The sequence below is a fragment of the Chenopodium album genome, chromosome 23 (genome assembly GCF_948465745.1).
Source record: "Chenopodium album chromosome 23, dcCheAlbu1.1, whole genome shotgun sequence".
NCBI classification, from domain to species: Eukaryota; Viridiplantae; Streptophyta; class Magnoliopsida; order Caryophyllales; family Amaranthaceae; genus Chenopodium; species Chenopodium album.
In genome coordinates this window covers 7,837,179-7,856,487 of record NC_137856.1, presented here as the reverse complement: position 1 = coordinate 7,856,487, position 19,309 = coordinate 7,837,179, and the positions used below count along the sequence as shown (strand labels likewise).

General features: G+C 34.1%; 2 protein-coding genes across 2 annotated transcripts; one reads left to right on the top strand and one right to left on the bottom strand.

The window, feature by feature from the left end:
• Nucleotides 1–2,207: 2,207 nt before the first annotated feature.
• LOC145608637 (carbon catabolite repressor protein 4 homolog 1-like) lies at nt 2,208–10,188 on the bottom strand. Its single transcript, XM_081664248.1, has 12 exons — nt 9,377–10,188; nt 5,911–6,664; nt 5,440–5,526; nt 5,289–5,360; nt 5,122–5,208; nt 4,904–4,993; nt 3,928–3,981; nt 3,757–3,848; nt 3,541–3,655; nt 3,311–3,455; nt 3,051–3,206; nt 2,208–2,702 (listed from the first exon to the last, which is right to left on the bottom strand). Exons 1-11 carry the CDS (start codon nt 9,532–9,534, stop codon nt 3,061–3,063), a joined length of 1,800 nt encoding a protein of 599 aa, XP_081520374.1. The 5' UTR covers nt 9,535–10,188; the 3' UTR covers nt 2,208–2,702; nt 3,051–3,060.
• Nucleotides 10,189–10,433: 245 nt separating this feature from the next.
• Nucleotides 10,434–15,148, top strand: LOC145606959 (PKS-NRPS hybrid synthetase cheA-like). The gene is made up of 5 exons (XM_081662770.1): nt 10,434–10,472; nt 11,149–12,413; nt 12,502–13,148; nt 14,502–14,564; nt 14,814–15,148. Exons 1-5 carry the CDS (start codon nt 10,434–10,436, stop codon nt 15,146–15,148), a joined length of 2,349 nt encoding a protein of 782 aa, XP_081518896.1.
• The last annotated feature ends 4,161 nt before the right edge of the window (nt 15,149–19,309 follow it).

Genomic DNA, 19,309 nt, shown 5'->3' with positions numbered 1-19,309 from the left:
AAAAGGTGAATCGGGTGTTATATATATATATATGTATATATATATATATACGTATGTATGTATATATATATATACGTATGTATGTATATATATATACGTATGTATGTATATATATACGGATCAATATCTTGATGAGTTTGCATAAAATGGCCCAAACGCAACATAGGCACGAATCAACTATGGATTTTCATGAGTTTACTTTAAATTGTGAGTGTCATAAAGTACCCAAAACGAATGCGTAAGACTTGGTTCCAAAGGGTTTGAGTTATCTCTTTTTCATATGAGGTTAAAGAAGTATCATAGCATCAAACTCAATAAGTGTTGCTAGTGATCACAATTCACAACGGAATTGGAACTGACAGTTCCGAAACCAAAATTGTATTCGACGAATCGACGGTTCCGATTACAGGTAACCGATTGCAAACTTGACGATTGTAATTTTCTGGTTCCCAATTGTTTTTGAACGTAAAAAAGTTAGATACCCGATTATCCAACAACTATACATTCTCTTTTAAAAAATACACATACGATGAATTCAAGGCATCAATTAATATGATAAGAACAAATTTAATTTAGTCAATATGATAAGAACAAATTTGATTTAATTGAACCCAGCTGAATTGTTTATGAGAGAAGGAAATGAAGAGTTGAACTGAATTGATTAGAGCTGAGCTAAGCTGAACTGAAATTAAGCTGAAGAGAACAAGCCCTAAATTATTATACCCAATTGCCCATACAAGCCAAAAACTAGATTAAGTTATTTTCGAGTATGAGTCATGTCTAATTTTGAAACCACTAATTAGATGGTGGAACCAAAAAGTCAATATATAAGCCAAAAGAAAAACAATGCATGGCCCCACGATTTTAACGACTCTATTAGACTAATACCTCTAATACATAAACCAACCTATCTACAAATGGGAAAGAATAAGAGAATCTCCACCCCCAAAAACCACAATTAGTAGGAATCAAATCTATGGTCATAAGGTAAAACTATTACCAACCACACCACGCATTACTTGGTAGATAGAACCATTAAAATCTCTAATAGAATCACTACTATCAAAACTTTCCCATGATACACATATTTTTTAAATAATACAAATCAAAAGGTAATGTTAAATATAATTGTGCAGCCTAAAGTACCAACGATCTTCTAATGGTGGTTATATCAGTCAAAAACTCAATACATACATAAATGAAAAAGAAAAAATTGGTACATATAGTATGTTTTAAGTAGGTAAATGATGTTATAAAGTTTTAAGTAAGGGTACTTTTGTAAATTCATTTAAAATAAGTTTTTAAAAATAACAAGATTTGGGAATGTTGCAAATAATAAGTAGCACCTATTTTTAGTAAATGTTGCAAATAGTATACAAATGACGGGAATAATCTAAGGAAAAATGAGAGATGAAGAACAAATGACCACTACCACTAGGACAATCAATTGTCCAAATAATGATAAAAAAGAGTTAAGTTACATGTAAATTATAGAGAAAGCAATCAACTACTACGAACTAGTTTCAAGTCAAATTCAGGAACACTAACGAAGACCAAACTTCAGCATCTTATAACTCATACTAATATCATAAAAGTATCCACAACGCATGGATTTCTCTTTGTTCATAGTATCCACAAGCTACAATTAATAACTTATCACACGTTAAACAGAGTACAAATTTATCACCATTACCGCAAAATGCAACACCCAAACAAAACATGACTGAATAGTCTTATTATTTAATCAACATCATCTACTATTCTACTCCATTTGAGTATTAGTACACCATTTGACATTACATCTACTCAAGTTCTAACTTAGAGAATAAACAAAAATTCAAATTCCAAAAGTATCTGTATGTTAAGACAGAATTGCAATTAATTAAATTAACAGCGCTGTAACCTGACTTGCAAACACTTGCAGAGATGTTCAACTAATTTATCTGCTAGTCTGCTGATGTACAACAGACGGGAACTACAAGAGCTGTAAAAAATAAATTGCAGGATGAAATTACATACACAGATCTTTTGAATGTCCAAAAACCATTTTCCACATTATAAGAACAGACATCCAAGGAACCCATTCCAAACATTGAACATGGCTATAATACGATGAATTCCGGCATACCATTGGCATCAATAGGGTTCCATAAAAAATGAAAAGGAAACAAAACAATTTGCTAATGCAACCAACACAAAGATCAATCTAAGAGAAAAATATTGTAAAAAAAGGAGGTATTTGCACCTTGAAAAGGACCTGGGATGACTATGATACTATATTTTGACAGAAGCAGATAATCAACTGTATCTTTGATATCTTGCTTTTGTACTAAGAAAAATGGGGGAAGACTATTACCCACTAAGAAAAATACAAGAAACCTACAGAAGTGAGCCCATCTGAATTGCAAACGCTACTGTATTGCAGTTGTAAAAACTTGACAGAGTAAAAAACATCACTACTCACATCGAGCCCACAGATAAGCTGTGATAATTTCTATTATAAAAAAGGAAAATTTGAATAGGATCATATTTTCTATGGGACAAGGAAACATGATACAGGGCAGATCATAGCCGGATCCCCCCTATGAGGTGATAATACCTGGGGAAGAACACACAGGCCTGATCCACCATTCTTAAAATGACTTCCAAAAAGATATATCCATCAACTCGTCAATTTTTTGTCAACATATCTTCTAGGCAGCCTGTTGATAGAAGAATATCCATTAGCAGACTTGAGCAGAAACAACTAATTTAACCAAACATATAAATAGTATAATCACATTTGCAAAGAATAATGCTTAGCTAAAATCGCCCAAAAATTCTTAAACCAAAATATGCAGTACATGGAGCTAATCCTGCAGGTACATAACAGGATACTTGCTCCTATTCATAACATCTAAACACTAAACTTCTATTCCTAAAAAATTAGAGCATTTTATTATGCATTAACCCAAAATTCCTAAAAAAAAAAAAAAAAAAAAAAAAAAAAGGAATAGTTGAAGTTTTATTTTTTGAAGGAGGGGGGGAGGAGAGGCAAATGTGTTACATACCCCTTGAGTGCTAACGCCGAATTCTTGATTTGCAACGAAATTCGGCTAAAAGTGCTATATGATCTGAAGACCACTCTGGAGAAGGAAGAGCTGTGTCCTTCCTTAAGCTATCCTCATCCAATAATTCAAGTAAGGATTCCACCGTCAAAGAGTCCGCTGAAACCACAAATTCAGTAAATATGGATTAGCTACTCTCAATGCAAATATCTAAACAAGGAGAAATAGCCCACAAAAACAGTACAATAAGCATCATTTACTACCTGTGTAGAATATGTAATCATGGGTCCCTATAAAATCTCTTGTGCAGTTCGTAAATAGGGGCTCGTTTGTTGAAGGATCCATTCTCCGCCTTTGCTGCTCTAAAGCTGGTCCCATCCCTCTTGCAAAGGATGAATATGCACTGACCTAGAAGTTGCAAGTTATAGCTATTTAAATAAAAGCCATGAACAATAGAAAAATTAAAAGCACAATGTTGGTGCTGAAATGTTACCAGTGGAAGCTGGTGTGCAAGCTTTGTATGAGGCCGCAATATTCCTAAAGGGTCCACGGCTAAATCGGGATGTAGTGGATCAACTTTACCCATTGCAAGAAGTGCATGAGGAGCACTGTAATGAAGGCAGATAATGTGTTTTCAATAAATCCTCGTAACATTTCAAATGATAGCAACATTCCGAACACACTACTATCAAGATAGCAGTATACAGACCTTGCAGGAGTTGAATTAAAGTCTCCACACACCAACATTGGAATATCAGCACTATTAGCAATCTTTTCCAACCCTTTCAATAAAGTATGAACCTGAAAACAATTTATTAAATATATTAAATGAAATAGTCAAAGGACGGAGACAAAGATACAGAACATTTGCTTCGCATACCTGCCACAGTTTGACATCCTTCAGTTCTTGATGCACATTTACATGTGTATTTGCCTGATCAAAAAGACAACACGAAAACAAGATGTTTAAAATTCTGCATGATTCAGATCATTTGATGTTTCTGGATCAAGACTAAACGACAAGAAAAATGAACAAGTTACAATTCCCCATAAGTCATATAAAGACCTCAAGAAAGTGACAAACGTGAGCAGTAAGAAAGGTTGTCGAGGGAGATTAAAAATAAGGCTCAGCTGTCCCAAAAGTAGTTATAATCTCTTTCTTCATCGGCATTATAAAGTCACAGCTTGCAAATTGAAAGGGAGATACACAAGCACGTTGATTTAATGGAGACAAACCTAAAGATTTTCTCAACGACTACTAGAAGGGTCTACAACCCTGTCCAAGTCCTCATGTAGCCTAATATTTCAATATTATCCGTACTCCCTTGTTCACAAAGAACAGGTATAACAGCCAGCTAATCAGGGAAGATGATATGATAGCATACATAAAATAAGTAGGCACCTACCTTGCAAGAGTTTGATTTATGCTGTTATCAGTCCAAGCAAATTAAATAATCAAATTGGTCAATCACATAAAGTTTCAAGAAATAAAGGCTTTATCAACGATATAAAGCATGAACTACAATAGAGATATTTAAATAGAGTTTGGAGTGTAAATAAGAACATCAGGCTTAACACCAAAAGTCACAAAATTGAAAATTTTCATAGTTGGTTGGAAGATTTAAATTTTTCCAAGGCTTACTAAACTTGAAGTGACCCTGCACAGCTTTAAAACTGTAATAGCCTTTATGCCCTCTGATCCCTCTTAATGCAAGAATTGGTCTCTGATAACAACCATCAATGGTAGTCCAAACAAATGCCTCTTATGATGAGTAATTAATAGTATGTATGCATGATTCCTAACATAAGAAATTGTTAAAAAAAGAATTAGGATTTTAAAAGTAATTGGTACTCACAACACAAAGAAGCTGTCGTTTTCCAGGGGTTGTATCAGCACCCTGTTGACTGAATTTGGCTTCCAAGACGGCGATTAGTGCAACATTATCCTGCAAATTAAATCACGAGAGATTTCAAGTCCAATCATAACATATATACAGGTTAAGCGAACACAAAACTAACATTTAAAATTGTATGTAATAACATATATTTCATACCAAGAAAACATTACACTGACCTTGACAAGTCGATTCAAAGCAGTTTTCTTCTGGGTAGTAGGAACTACAGCCTCTGTTAAAGACTGTGCGGCCTTGTTAAACTCGACCTATAAACAAAGCTAATATCCATCAGAACACAACAAATCTGAAACATTACGAAATTGTCAATAAAAAGAGAAAAACAGACCTCGTATTTTTTTACATGGGTAAATCTGTCTCTTCGGAAGAATGTGGCACAACCATCAACTGTATGCGTTACCTACAGAAAGCATCAAATTGAGGTTAGAAGAATAGAGGGCGTTAAAAGAAAAACAATTCAGAATATATACATTGTATACCTCTGAAGTTTTCCTCTTATATAGAGCATGGTAGCCATGCTTGTCAAGCTCAGGAGAGAAGAATTCTTCAAAATGATCATATTGAACCTGCAATGAAACAGCTGTAGCCATCATTAGCAAGCAAGAAATGTCTAATAAGCAAATCTAAGATGATAATAATGAGTATGCAGAGTCTCAAGGAACTGCGAGCATTTCAGGAAATCATTGCAATTCCTTCCAAACAAAACACTGACCAACATTTAAGAACTTAGATTATACTGTTCTCCAAATTAGTTTCTTTAAGCTAAAAAAAGGGTCTAATAATATAATTCCATACTTCCTTCTAACAAAAACTTTTTTTTGGAAGATACAATTTTTATTATACATTAAATTTAAAAATCAATCTCATAGTAAGCTATACCATTATGAACAATTGACAAACTAACAACTAAATGAAAAAAGACTTTTTAAGCTAGGAGCAAATATCTGTACCTCCTGAAGACATACAATGTCTGCACGATAGGTAACAATTTCTCGCAACAAATTTTGTCTGCGATAAGGCCAGGAAAGGGCCCACGAAGGACAGTAACTATATGTATCACTAGTGGCATATGCATCAGCTAATATATTGTACGAAACCACAGTAAAAGTCCCGGCAGATGCAATACGCCCATCAGGATCCAAATGTCCCATTACATCTGCACCACTAACGGAAATCATGCGACGAGGTGTCGGTGTAGGTGCAGGGATGACACGAGATGTAGTAAGCGTCATGGGATGTCCGACAGTTTGCTTTGTCTCAGAATCTACAACAACACATTCAAATTTCAAAACATGACCAATATCATCAGCGGATGGTGTGTAAGTCTTAGAACGTCCAACTTCAAACCATGTTTCACTGCCACTCCTCTGGGTAACAGCAACAGGATATAAAGGTGTGGAGCCATTGGTCAAGTTGGGGCTAGAAGCAGAAGGAGCCAAGCCGGCACTCAGAACTCCAGAACCTGAGCTACTTAAGCGTCCAAACATATCTTCCTCTTCACCCCCATTCTCATTCACAGCACTGGCAGCACGGTCATGCAAAACACGATGATGCTGCCAAGCATCTGAAAAGCACTTGGGAGAGCAATGGTAGCTTTTCGTCACAGGGATCTTGGCCTTGACACAGCCAATACACTGCAGAGTGGCTTGCTCGGTCGGATGCACACTACAAACAGCAACTTTTTTATCACTCTGTATACGATACCTGTTAACAGCACATAAATAGATCAGGAATGATGTAAGAGAATAACCCGATCAAATCAAACTGTCAAGACTGATTAATTACCACAACATCAACAATGATCCTTTATAGAACCATCTTGCATCAAAACAATATAAATAAAACAATCACAATTGGCACATGCTTCATTTGACAAAACAGTATTGCCTTAAAACTTAAAAAAGTTAAAATAACTGTAGTTTAGGCAGAGTCACGGCAAATCCTAACCAATTCACAAAAATCCATTTTGGATGCTGCTCAACATTTAGATCAACAAGACACCCACACATATGCGCAAAAAATCTGAACAGTTACGATCATTACTTGGTTCTTTATTGTCTGAAGAGCAGCATACCTTCTCACTTTTCATTGTTTAATATTTTTCTATTTGTATGTAATTAGGCTATCTAGCATTCTAGCCCCTTGAAGCACGACTACATTGTGGTTTTGGGACGAATAGGGGTGATTGCTATGTTTTTGCACTCTTGTTTTTGTAAGTAACAACTTGCTAAGAAAATCATGGAATTTGCACAAGATATTAATAACATAATAAATTGATGATCTGGTGATATTAAACTTGGTATCCTATCAGCTTTCAATTATAATTGATGTTTGTCGCCGTAAATCATTGTTAGTGCATTATGTACCATAACATACTATAGACACAATGCAAAGAAGACCTTGAGACACCTGTATTGGTTACAATGAAAGGGGAAACACAAACTAAAGCCACTAAGACCTAGGTTATACATTGGCCCTCCTTAAGTTGTTTTCTATGGAAAATGACTGTCCCACCAAAGATAATCAGTAGTATATTTCACTTTTCCCTCTCACAAGCAAACACAGATAAAAATAGGCCAAGAAATAGAGAACACATTACACAATCATCAACAACCAAGTTGATGAAAACCAAAGAACAAAAGATACCACATTAGGATGTAAACAAACTAAGACTTTTGGTACAAATTTCAAGCTTGAACATGAACATTATGATACTCATTCATGTATGCTCGTGAATAATTCAATAAGTTACCTTTGATAGAAATCTAGTTTATTTATGTACATGAACAAAATGCTGATTTTAACCAAGAATATATCTATTGCTGATTAGTTTCCATTATTACAAACAAATCACGTTCATACAAATTCGACTAGGATGATAAAAGGCATGCTCATTTATACACCCTTGTCCAATGTTCATGAAAACAGATTTCAACACAAATTTTACCATCATAAATATATAGCAAGTTATTTGACAGAAATGAGCATTCAAGAAAGAAGGGTAAAGTATATACAAAATTATTTTCTTACATTTGGTTTTACTTTTATGAATGAAATTCAAGAAGAAAAACAGAGAAAGAGAGGAAGTGGGTAAAGAAGCTGCTTTATGATGGTATCAGTTTCCACTGGGCAAAGCAAATCAATTTTTCTAAAGATAGCATAAAGCCAACATTATAGTACCAAAGGCCAACATTAAATTTGACCCAAGTTTTTTGTAGGTGCCAGGTGCCAAAATATATTCTTGTTTATAATACGTCTTTCCACAATTTATCCCCCCCCCCCTCTCTTTGATTCAGTTCAACAAATATGGGGTAGAGGTAATAGGCATAGTGTCAGGTAAGAAGTCCATACCGTCGGCAAAGTGTCAGGCATCTGACACAGATATTTTAAAGTCAAAAAAGGCCTCAAAACTATGCTATCAGCTATATCACCATTACCATAAGCTCCATCACAACCAGAGAGAGAAGACCGGAAAATTGAAAGAAACTAAAGAATTGTAAATACCAAGCTCTCTGCTCTTCTACACAATATAAGCCTAATACCCTTCAGCTTCATAAATAGTTGCATATAGGGAGAACTGGCAAACTGAATTTCACAAACTAGAATAAGGAGTTGTTTAGTTAAGACCAAGACATCTAAAAACAAATGTTTGATTCATTACAAAAAAAATTGACATCTGAAGGCTTCTTTATAGATACACATTATAGAAGAATCAACCAGCAAATTTTGTCCACGCTCAAGCTTGAATGAAATTGCAACTCAATTTATAAAAAATTAACAAATAATGGCAACAATCTAGCATGTAAATGACCAATGATCGACAGTGACAGACGTCAATTACACTTAATAGCTGATAGGATACCAAGTTCAAGATTGACAAATCGTCAATTTATGTGTTATTAATATCAAGGGAAAAATTCCATGATAACCTTAGCAAGTTTAGCAACAAATACTTGCTCATTTTAGAAAGAAAAAGAAAAAGAAAAGGCGAAAAACATATTCTAAAACAACAACAGAATTGCAATTCAACAAGGCAGATTGCCAAATTACATAACAATGCAAAGATAATAAACAAACCTGCATCAAACAACGGAAAAAAAAAAAAAAGAACATGAGAAGACATGTTTCTCTTTAAACAATACAGTACCGCTTAAACACGGTCATTCCTGCTTCAACAAAAAGCTCAAGAAACATTGAATAACAAACAAATGTACAAAATCTCGCCTCCATAAAATCAAAGTCATACAAGGAAAAAAAAAAAAAAAATCAAGCACTTCCAAAGGAAAAAAAATATCAAAACATTACAAAAATCATAGATAAAAAAAATCAAATTATTATTAAAACATCTCAATTAATACACAAACTAATTATATTATAATACAAACACAGTATTAAATCATAAATTATACAACTTACCACTTATATCTTAAGAACTGGCCGTCAATTGGAGCAGTCTCAGGAACATCATCGTTAATGACACTCTTGTCGGGTTTTCGAAGCAGAACATACGGCGAAAGCTCACAACCTACAATGGGAATGTCGGACGGGAGGTGCACTCTAACCACGCTCAGCATACTTCTTCTTCTTCACTTTCTATCAAATATGACTTAATTCTATCCAAAACAAATCTTCGAAACCCTAAATTTTTAACATTAATGGCTTCCAACCCAGGATATGGTAGGCGGAGACCAGGCGGATCCGCCATTTACTACACCTCAAAATTCGCCAGCCTCGATTAATTTTTCAATTAATCACGAAAGATTGAAACTTTACGCAAACCCTAAAATTCAATCAGCAAAAAAAATCCAAAAACAGTGAAAACACAGATTATTACAAGACAAAATTAGACAATTAATCGATGAAATTGCGATGAAAAAATTCAATCAATCAATCAATTATAGATCGATTGGTTGAAATAAGATCGAAATCTGAGGGAAAATTGAACTGGTTATGTTTGATTTTGAAGGGGAAAATAAAAAAAATGAGAGAGAAAGAGAGAGTTTTATAGAGAGAAAAGGGGGGATTTGGATAGTTAGGGTTTTACAGAGGAAGTAGAAGTCGCTCGAATTGTTTTTTTTGTTGGTCGTCTCTCCATTATAATAGGAATAGGAATATGATTTGGGGAATTTTGATTTTTTGAGAGAAAGAAAAAAATTTTGGAGAAGGGGGGAAAGCCAAAATGTTTAGAGGGACAACTTTGTCTCTTTAAATTTTTGGGTTTCTTTCATTTTTTTCATTTCAATCATTCCCTCCCTCTTCTTTATAGTACTTAAATAAGGGGGTACTAAATGCAGGATTAGTTTTTCCTAAATGCAGAATAAATTAATTTTTTTAAAAAGTTTTTATTCCAATTTTGCCCTTATTATAATTTGATCTTTTACACTCCCACCTATATAATCATCCGTACTGTTTAATTTACAAACATATTTCAACATCCTTTCATCCTATCTAATATTCAATAATATACAATCTCATGGACAATAACGAAGTGCACTACGATGATTTTTTTGAGGTATGAATATTATGTGCTGTAACTTTTTTTTTTCCGCAAAAAATTTAATTTATCGATGAACAATCAAACAAGTTAAAATTTTCATCTTGCACTGAACAACAACGATAAGAGTTTAGGGATCAACAATGACCCCGGAAATCATATCCGGGGGTCGACAATTACCCCCGGATATCATAGCCGGGGGTCGACAACAACCCCCGGAAATCATATTCGGGGGTCGACAATTACCCCCGGAAATCATAGCCGGGGGTCGACAACAACCCCCGGAAATCATAGCCGAGGGTCGACCATAAGCTTCGGATATGATTTCCGGGGGTTGACATTAACCTCCGAAATTGATTTCCGGGGATTGAGTATAACCCCCAGATATGATGTCCGGGGATCGACATAACCCCCTGAAAAAAATTCCGGGGGTCAACAATGTCCCCCGGATATGATTTCCGGGGGTTAACTATTCTCCCCGAGTTTGATTTTTAGGGCTTAATTATTAATATTATTATTATTATTATTATTATTATTATTATTATTTTTATTTTACTATTATTATTGTTATTATCATTAACTTTTGCACTTGTTTAAAAATTGTTTTTACTCTTAATCATTATTTTAATAGATGAGAATAATATTCTTCTAAGTGATGTTTAACTGAGATGATTTTTGTCAAAACTATGGACAGGGTTATCATTTTAAACCTGATGAGAACATTGAGAATTATCCTGATGTTGGCTATCTTTTTATGACGGACACATTATTTAATAATCGCCAAGAACTTTTAGAATGGGTGAAAGAAGTCGGCAAAAATAATGATATGTATTTTGCTATCAAAACTTCTCGTAGAGGGAATGGATTGGGAATTGGACGAGTTTATATTGGATGTGAAAGAAGTGGACCCTATAGGTATAATGTTCCTTCACCCGACAAAAAATTCAAACCTAGATACAACACTAGTACAAAAAGGAATTGTTGTCCCTTTGAACTTCTTGGAGCTGAGCAAGTTGGGGGTAAATGGAAATTATTAGTTGATGTGAATAAAAGTAAACATAACCACACGTTAGGTAAATATAAGCAATGGCATACATCGGCTGCAAAATTGAGTACAGAAGAATTTGAGAAGGTTGCTCATTTTAAACGAAGCAACATGAAGCCAAAACAAATGTTAAAACAAATACAATTAGAAAACCCCAAAAATGTAAGTGGAAGGAGACACATCGATAACGCATTACAAAAAATCAAAAGAAAACAAATGGGTGATTTATTTCCTATGCAATATTTTTTTAAGTTATTGAAGGACTATGGGTATCATCAATGGCATAGAAAAGAGGATGGGACTAACGCTGTTGGGGATGTCTTATTTGCACATCCCAAAGCAGTTGATCTGCTTCGATTGTTCCCTTATGTTATTATAATAGATGTAACGTATCGAACAAACATGTATGATGTGCCCTTGTTAGAGGTGATTGGAGTATCTTCAACGGGGCAAAACTTTCATGTTGCATTTGGTTTCATGAGAAATGAAAAAACTACAAGTTTCTTATGGGCGATGCAAAGGGTGAAAGAATTATTTGGCTCTGAGAATAACCCCGGAGTAGTTGTCACAGATAGAGAGTGGGCACTAATGAATGCTGTCGAACATGTATTTCCATCTTCTGCACATTTACTCTGCAAGAGGCATATCGCTAAAGACGTGGAGAGATATGTAACAGATGTAACGGGTAATAAAATATACGCAAAAGCTTTTTCAATTAGGTGGAAAAAAATAGTCGATTCTTTAACAGAAGAAGAATACAATGTGGCTGTTGCTGAAATGGTATGTGCATGGAGTCCTAATTTATCGACAGTAGTTGATTATGTTCACAAAATATGGCTAGATCCTTATAAAAAGAGATTCGTATCCGCTTGGACCAAAACAATTCTTCATTTTGGGGCTCGTACGACAAATAGGTAAATTTTATGATACAATTAGTTTATGATTATTATAATACTGCATATTTATATTTTACGATATAATTGTCATAATATATTTTTGTAGGGTGGAGAGCGCACACTCTCAAATGAAGAATTGGTTAGGAACGGCTACCGGAGCTTTTCATGTGATATTTCCAAGAATTCATGATTTAGTGGAGATGCAACTTAATGAAATCAAAGCTGAAATGGAAAAATCTCGTACAAAAAGTCTGCACATCACTAGATATCAGTTATTTAGTCGTCTTAAGTGTAAGGTATCTCATCATGCTATCTCGTTATTAAAAAACGAATACAATGATAGATGCAAGAAAATAGGTACAAATGCCGAGGCTTGTGGATGTGAAATGAGGAACAGTTATGGTTTACCGTGTGCCCATGAAATGTGTGAATTAATGAATACGTATACTCCAATTGATTTGTTAGATGTCCATATATTCTGGAAGACTTTGGACATGGAGGGACGGAATTTTCAGGAGAAAGAGGGTTTACGACAAACATCTTCACAACGAATAGACGAATTAGTAGCACTGATGAAACAATACCCTCCTGATCAACAATACTTTTTTGCAAATGCAATGTATAATATACTGTTTCCTGAATCTACCAATTTGAAGGAGCCAATACATCGTCCCCACAAAGGTCGTCCAAAACATAATCCAACAAAGAGGGATAAATCTGGTTGGGAGCATTCCGAGAAGAATGCTACTAAAGGTGAACATAACAACTTTATTGTCACGGTGTCAAACATATTTTTCTTTACTTCTAATTAGGGCTGGCAATCGGATCAGGTCGGGTCGGGTTCGTGTTCGGGTCAGTTGATTTCGGGTCAGCTACCCCCTGACCTGAACCTGATCCATTTAATATTTCGGGTTGAAAACCTCAACCTGAACCTGGTTTTTTCGGGTTCGGGTCAACCCGAAAATGACCTGATTTGACCCAAAACTTTTTTAAGGTCTTAAAAAAGGTTGATTTTATTTGGGTTGGGTCACCCAGCCAATCTGATTTTTATTCATTCAAAAGGTTTTTTTTTTGCAGTTCATTCAATTGCATTTTAAATTCTCAAGCAAAACAGCGATTCAAACCCAAACAAAATTGTCTAACTAAACTACTTAATAGATTACAAACCAAGTAGTCTACTTAACAAATTACAAATTGAATTTCAAAAGCTATAGTGATATAAATAAAATCTTCAATTCTCTTGATTATGCCCACCCTCCATAGTGGAATGAATCTTCTCCTCTCTAAAAGAAAGATGGATTTGAGTGGTCGCAACTCGCTGCCATTAAAAATAACACAAACAATAATTAAGAACAAAATTTCAGTATGTAAAACCGTATAAACACAACAACTATTAATATTAATTAGCATGATAAATTCGTATAAAAACATGCAAAACAACAATTAACAACAGAAATCATAACAAATCAACAACAATTTAACAGAAAATAACAACTATTATTAGCATATAAAACTATACTTTAGCATGACCAAATCGTATTTCTCATAAAACAAATACATATAAAACAAAAAATACCTTGGAATGATGAAGTAGATGTTGAGAAGAAGGTGAAGTGTTTAGCAGGAAACATAGATTGATGAAAATCCAAGGATTACAGAGGAATTTAGGGGTTGAAAAAGATTAGAGAGGAGTTTAGGGATTAAAGAGAGAGAAATTTTAAGAGGGGGGAAATTTTAAGAGAGAGAAATGGTGAGAAGCGGCTGAGTGAAGGAAATAAGAAAGGAGGAGTTTAGGGTTTTTGGTTTTATTAGGATGGCTCATTTCGATTTGGGCTGGGCTAAAGGTTTTCTGTGGGTTTTTTTTTTTTTTTGGTTATTTTTTTTTATAATGATCTGTTTTCGGGTTATATGGGTCAATTTCGGGTTAGGATTTCCAACCTTAACCTAACCCATTTAAATTTCAGGTCGGGTTCGTGTCGACCCATTTAAGTTTTCGGGTCGAAAACCTCAACCCTAACCCGCTATTTTCAGGTCGGGTTCGGGTCGTGTTTTCGGGTCGGGTCAGCTTTTGCCAGCCCTACTTCTAATGTATGTACTTATATGCAGGATCGAAGAAAAAACAGAATTCGAATAAAGATTCTAAACAAGATGCTGACAAAAAATCAAAAGGTATTTTTTTTTATTGTATAAATTTGATTAATTATGTATTGCATTATTAGTTATCTTATATATATATATAATTTATAATATATACAGAGCCGAAGAAGAAAAAGAGTGCAAAAGAAAGTCATACTGAACATGATTCAACTTCCCAAAATAAATCAAAAGGTACATTTTTAATGGTCTATATTTGATTAACTATGTATTGCATTATTTAGTTATCTCAAAAATAATTCTGATTTAATATGTTATATGAAGGGCAAAAGAAAACAACAAAGTCAACTAAATATTCATTTCCATGGCCTTGTCAATTACCCGAATTCATATTGCCTTATGTTGAAGGACATATAAATGTGCGTGGTGATGGACACTGTGGTTTTCGAGCAATTGCCACTTTTGAGTATGGTGACGAAAATAAATGGCTTGATGTGCGGCGTGATTTACAAGATGAGTTAACCAAGCATTATGAACATTATGAACATGTGGAGGGATCCATTGTTGTGCATGCGGTAATCTTAAATCCCATTCCTTGTTCTTTTGGGGTCGAAATGTCGGAAAATAAGCATATATCCAAGCCTAAAAAAAAAAAGTAATAGTATTTTATTAACATTACCAATTTTGATATTAAAATGTAAGGAAATTTTTTATTTAATAATACCTGAAGGAGCGTTAAACATCTAGCAATTTGAGCATTGTCAAATCTGGAAGCTACCCCTAATTGACGATACATATATGTCAAACAAGCAGCACCCCAAGCATAATCTTTAACCTTTTCCAAATCAACCAAGTATGGTAGAAGATGAGGACTAACACTAGTAGATGACCTGTCTACAAAAATAGTACACCCTAACAACCACAACAAGTATCCAATAGCTTTTGATGACGAATGCAATTTATTTGATGAACAACAACCTTGTATAAAGTTTAACCGCACGCTCCCCCTACGATATTCATTATCCACCTCAGATGTTGATATATTAAGAGTGGTTTTTAGATGCTCTTTTAATTGGTAAACTACGGATTTGCCAAAAACTGCTTGTTCGGTGATAGGAATACTTAAAATGTATGCAACATCATGTAGCGTTATTGTTAGCTCTCCGAAAGGTAGGTGAAATGAATTTGTTTCTGGATGCCACCTCTTCACAAAAGCAGATATTAACGGCATATTCAAATTAGAATGCATACAATCGGCCAGATGAAAAAGCTGACTAGGTATAATTAATGCCTTCACCTCCTTATTACGAAGTTTCCACTTTTGTAAACGATCACTTTGTTTGTGACCCTTCAATACATTTCGTTCCTATTCAAGTCACAAATAAAGTGTAAGAATTCAATATAAAATATGTATTTATCTCTTACCAATTAAAATGTTGAAATGTAGAGTGTGAAACAGATTAAATAAACACTATAAATTAAAAAAATAAACTAACTACTTAGACTTACCCGACCATGCCAAATATAATATGCAACGTGACCACGAAAACTCTTTAGCAATTCGGGATTTGTTGGGCCACCATCAATTGAATCTTGCAACTCACTATAGTCTTCAAGACAAACCTGTTTATCTCCCCCAAATCGCCCATGCACCTCAAAGTTACCTCGATAACTACTCATTCTTGAACCAAATTGTTGTTTTGACAATGGCTCCTCCTCCTCCTCCTCATCCTCATGCTCCTCCTCCTCCTCCTCCTCCCCATCCTCCTCCTCCCCATCCTCATGCTCCTCCTCCTCCTCCTCCTCCTCCTCCTCCTCATCCTCTTCCTCCTCCTCCTCCTCCTCCCCATCCTCCTCATCATCATCATTGGTTTGACTAGTATGAGCGGATTGTTGAATTGCTATTTCAAAAGAATCCAAATATTCTTGCTCCCCTTTATCTTGTGCAATGTATTCAGGTCTAAATTTAGGATTTTGTGTACCGATTGAGAGAAGTTTGTTGGTCTTAACACGCTTAGCCCTATTGGATACTGTAGGACGTAATCGTGAAATAGGAATATCCTCATTGATATTAGAACTCTCTTTTAACCTCTTACTTTTTGAACCTCTTCCTTTACAACTCTGTGACATCTACAAAAAAAAAAAATAAAAAAAAAAACAAATATAATAATTAAATAATTATAATGATAAAAAAAAGTTATAATAATTTGTAGTAATTATGCAAAAACAATACAAGTAATACATTATTTTTCATCTAACTTGATTTTCATTTAACTACTGTGAGTATTAACCAATACAAGCAAACACTTATAAAAAAATGTCCACAAGTTGATCAACGTTCTTAACTGTGATCAATACACTCTTCTATACCCAGATTCTAATTATATACGAAGTAAAAGGGAACAAGGGCATAACAATAGTTACAAGGGCTATATTGGTCCAATAAGCTTTCTTATCAATTTTGACAGCTAAGTGGATAATAAAGTTAACTTTGTTGGATGAAAACATCTCATGGTGCTCAAATCTTGGGATACAGAACATCCTTCAATAACAAGCTGGCAGACACTCTGAACATTTTTTTCACTAAGTCCAGAGCAGGAGCAATAATATGGATTCATGAGTAGCTTTGTGAGGGTAGGCAGTAAAGGAGTGTCAAGTTTGTAAGCTCGGGTTCTAGCTAGATGCGCTCAAATCTGCTGACTCCATTACTCAAATGCTATTGTATGGTACTATGGTATAGAGTCGGACAATCAACTTCTCCATGGGGAATGACAGGAGTGAAAGCTCCATCCAATAGTTAAATTTCACGGAATCACAATTTAGAAGTAAATAGATCAGTGCCAATCAGAAAGACAAGGTTAAGCCTAGTCTATTCCTACGGTATGAGATAGATTCACTGATACACTCTTCGTAGCAGCTGCCTAGCACGATGCCCGTTCTATCTAAAAACTACTACTTCTTCCCCACTACAATTAGCCTGATTATTTTCACTCTTTCTCCAGCAGCAACACACATAAAAATACAATGATAAAGGAATTAGACGTCAGCAATCACACACCGAATATGATTTTTGTAACAAATGATCAACTAAAATACCCATAACAAAGATTTTTGACCCATGGTATGATAATCTGGGCAAAATTCTTATAATTTACAATCCCAAATTCCCCAATTCTTTCAATAAATTTCAATGTATTAAACTAATTTCAATTGGGTTCTTCCAATATTAATAAAATCATTAATACCCAAATGAATATAAAAAATCAAGCCACTTCATATGAAAAATTACAAATCAGAAGAAATAGTCACAAGATCTTCAATTTGAGAACAATTGTACGGTCAAAAAAAATTCAAAATCAACAAATTTATCAATGAATTAAACAAAAAAACATACCTTAGAGCAGATAATTTATAAATGGTGAACAAGTTCTTTGTTTATGAGATTGAAATATTTTGAGGGATTAGGGAATCAAGAGGTAGAAATTGAGAACAAAATGAATTGAAGTGAGAAACTGGAAAAAAAGGGTTTTTGAGCGTGAAATAAACAAAGTGATTTTTCCATTCTTTTAATTTTGTAAAAGGGTATTTTAGTCTTTTTATCCTATTATTATCATTAATTTAATTCTGCATTTAGCTTATTTTGTACTGTATTTAGTACTTGCGAATTGTTCTTTTTTTAGGTCACAACACTCACAAGATGCTATGGGTCTAGTTTGTGAAAAAGGGATTTTAATAATAGAACTTAGATTATAAGTGGTTCCAATGGAAGTTGTCGTGTCGTTTATGGAAGTTTTATTTATGATATAGTCACTATTTAATTTGTTTATCTAACAGTTAATTGAGTTATAGACTGATCTGTCTTATTTACCATTTTATTCAACAGTTATATTATACGTGGAGTTTAGATACGGTCAGTATTTTAATTTAGATCCGGTTATGTTAGATGGTAACTTCAATTTTATTAATTACTTAACTCAGGAACAATTTATGGAGTAATAAATGAAAAACTCAATAGCTACTAAATTAAAGCTGGAAATTATAAAGTTATTTGAGATGAATGAAGAAATGAAGTATTTTTCTAGATTTATTGATTTGTTTATAATAATTCCAATGACTCATGGAGCCATGGGTCTTGTTTGGTAGATAGATATATAGTTGAAGCTAAAACTTAGTCATATACTCATATTAGCCAATTTGAATGACTGGTTATATAGTTGTTTGACTAGTTGATTTTACAAGCCTGATAAGCCATAAGTATCCCAACACTGACAAGATGCTAAAGGCCAGGTGTAGTTTGTGAAAATATTGTTTCATAATGGTAGGGGAGATTAAAATTAGTTTTGGACAACATTTAGATGGAAAGTGGCATGTATATAATATCATTATTGAAGTTATATAATGCATATAAATTATAAGTATTAAAATCTGAAATTAAAATAGACCAAATTATTGTTATTATTAATTTGTATAATAGTAATAATAACAAATTAATACAAATTTGTATTTTTCAACAATTTTATATCAAAACGTTTTGCGTGAGACTGGACTCACGTGAGTCCGGGCTCATTAATTAAAAAGGCGCGGGCCTGACCAACCCGACCAAAGCCCGCGCGCCATTTTATAAATTGTCTGAATTTTGTCGTTTTCATCATTTTAATCATTTTCAAAAAAATTCGAGCGCCGTAATTCACTGAAATTCAACCACTTCATTTCCCCAAATTTCATAAAACTCAAATCTGCAAAATTCATATAATTCAAATCTGCAAATTCCATAAAAACATGGAGAAATCAAACAATAGGATGATGATTGAAGGAGATTC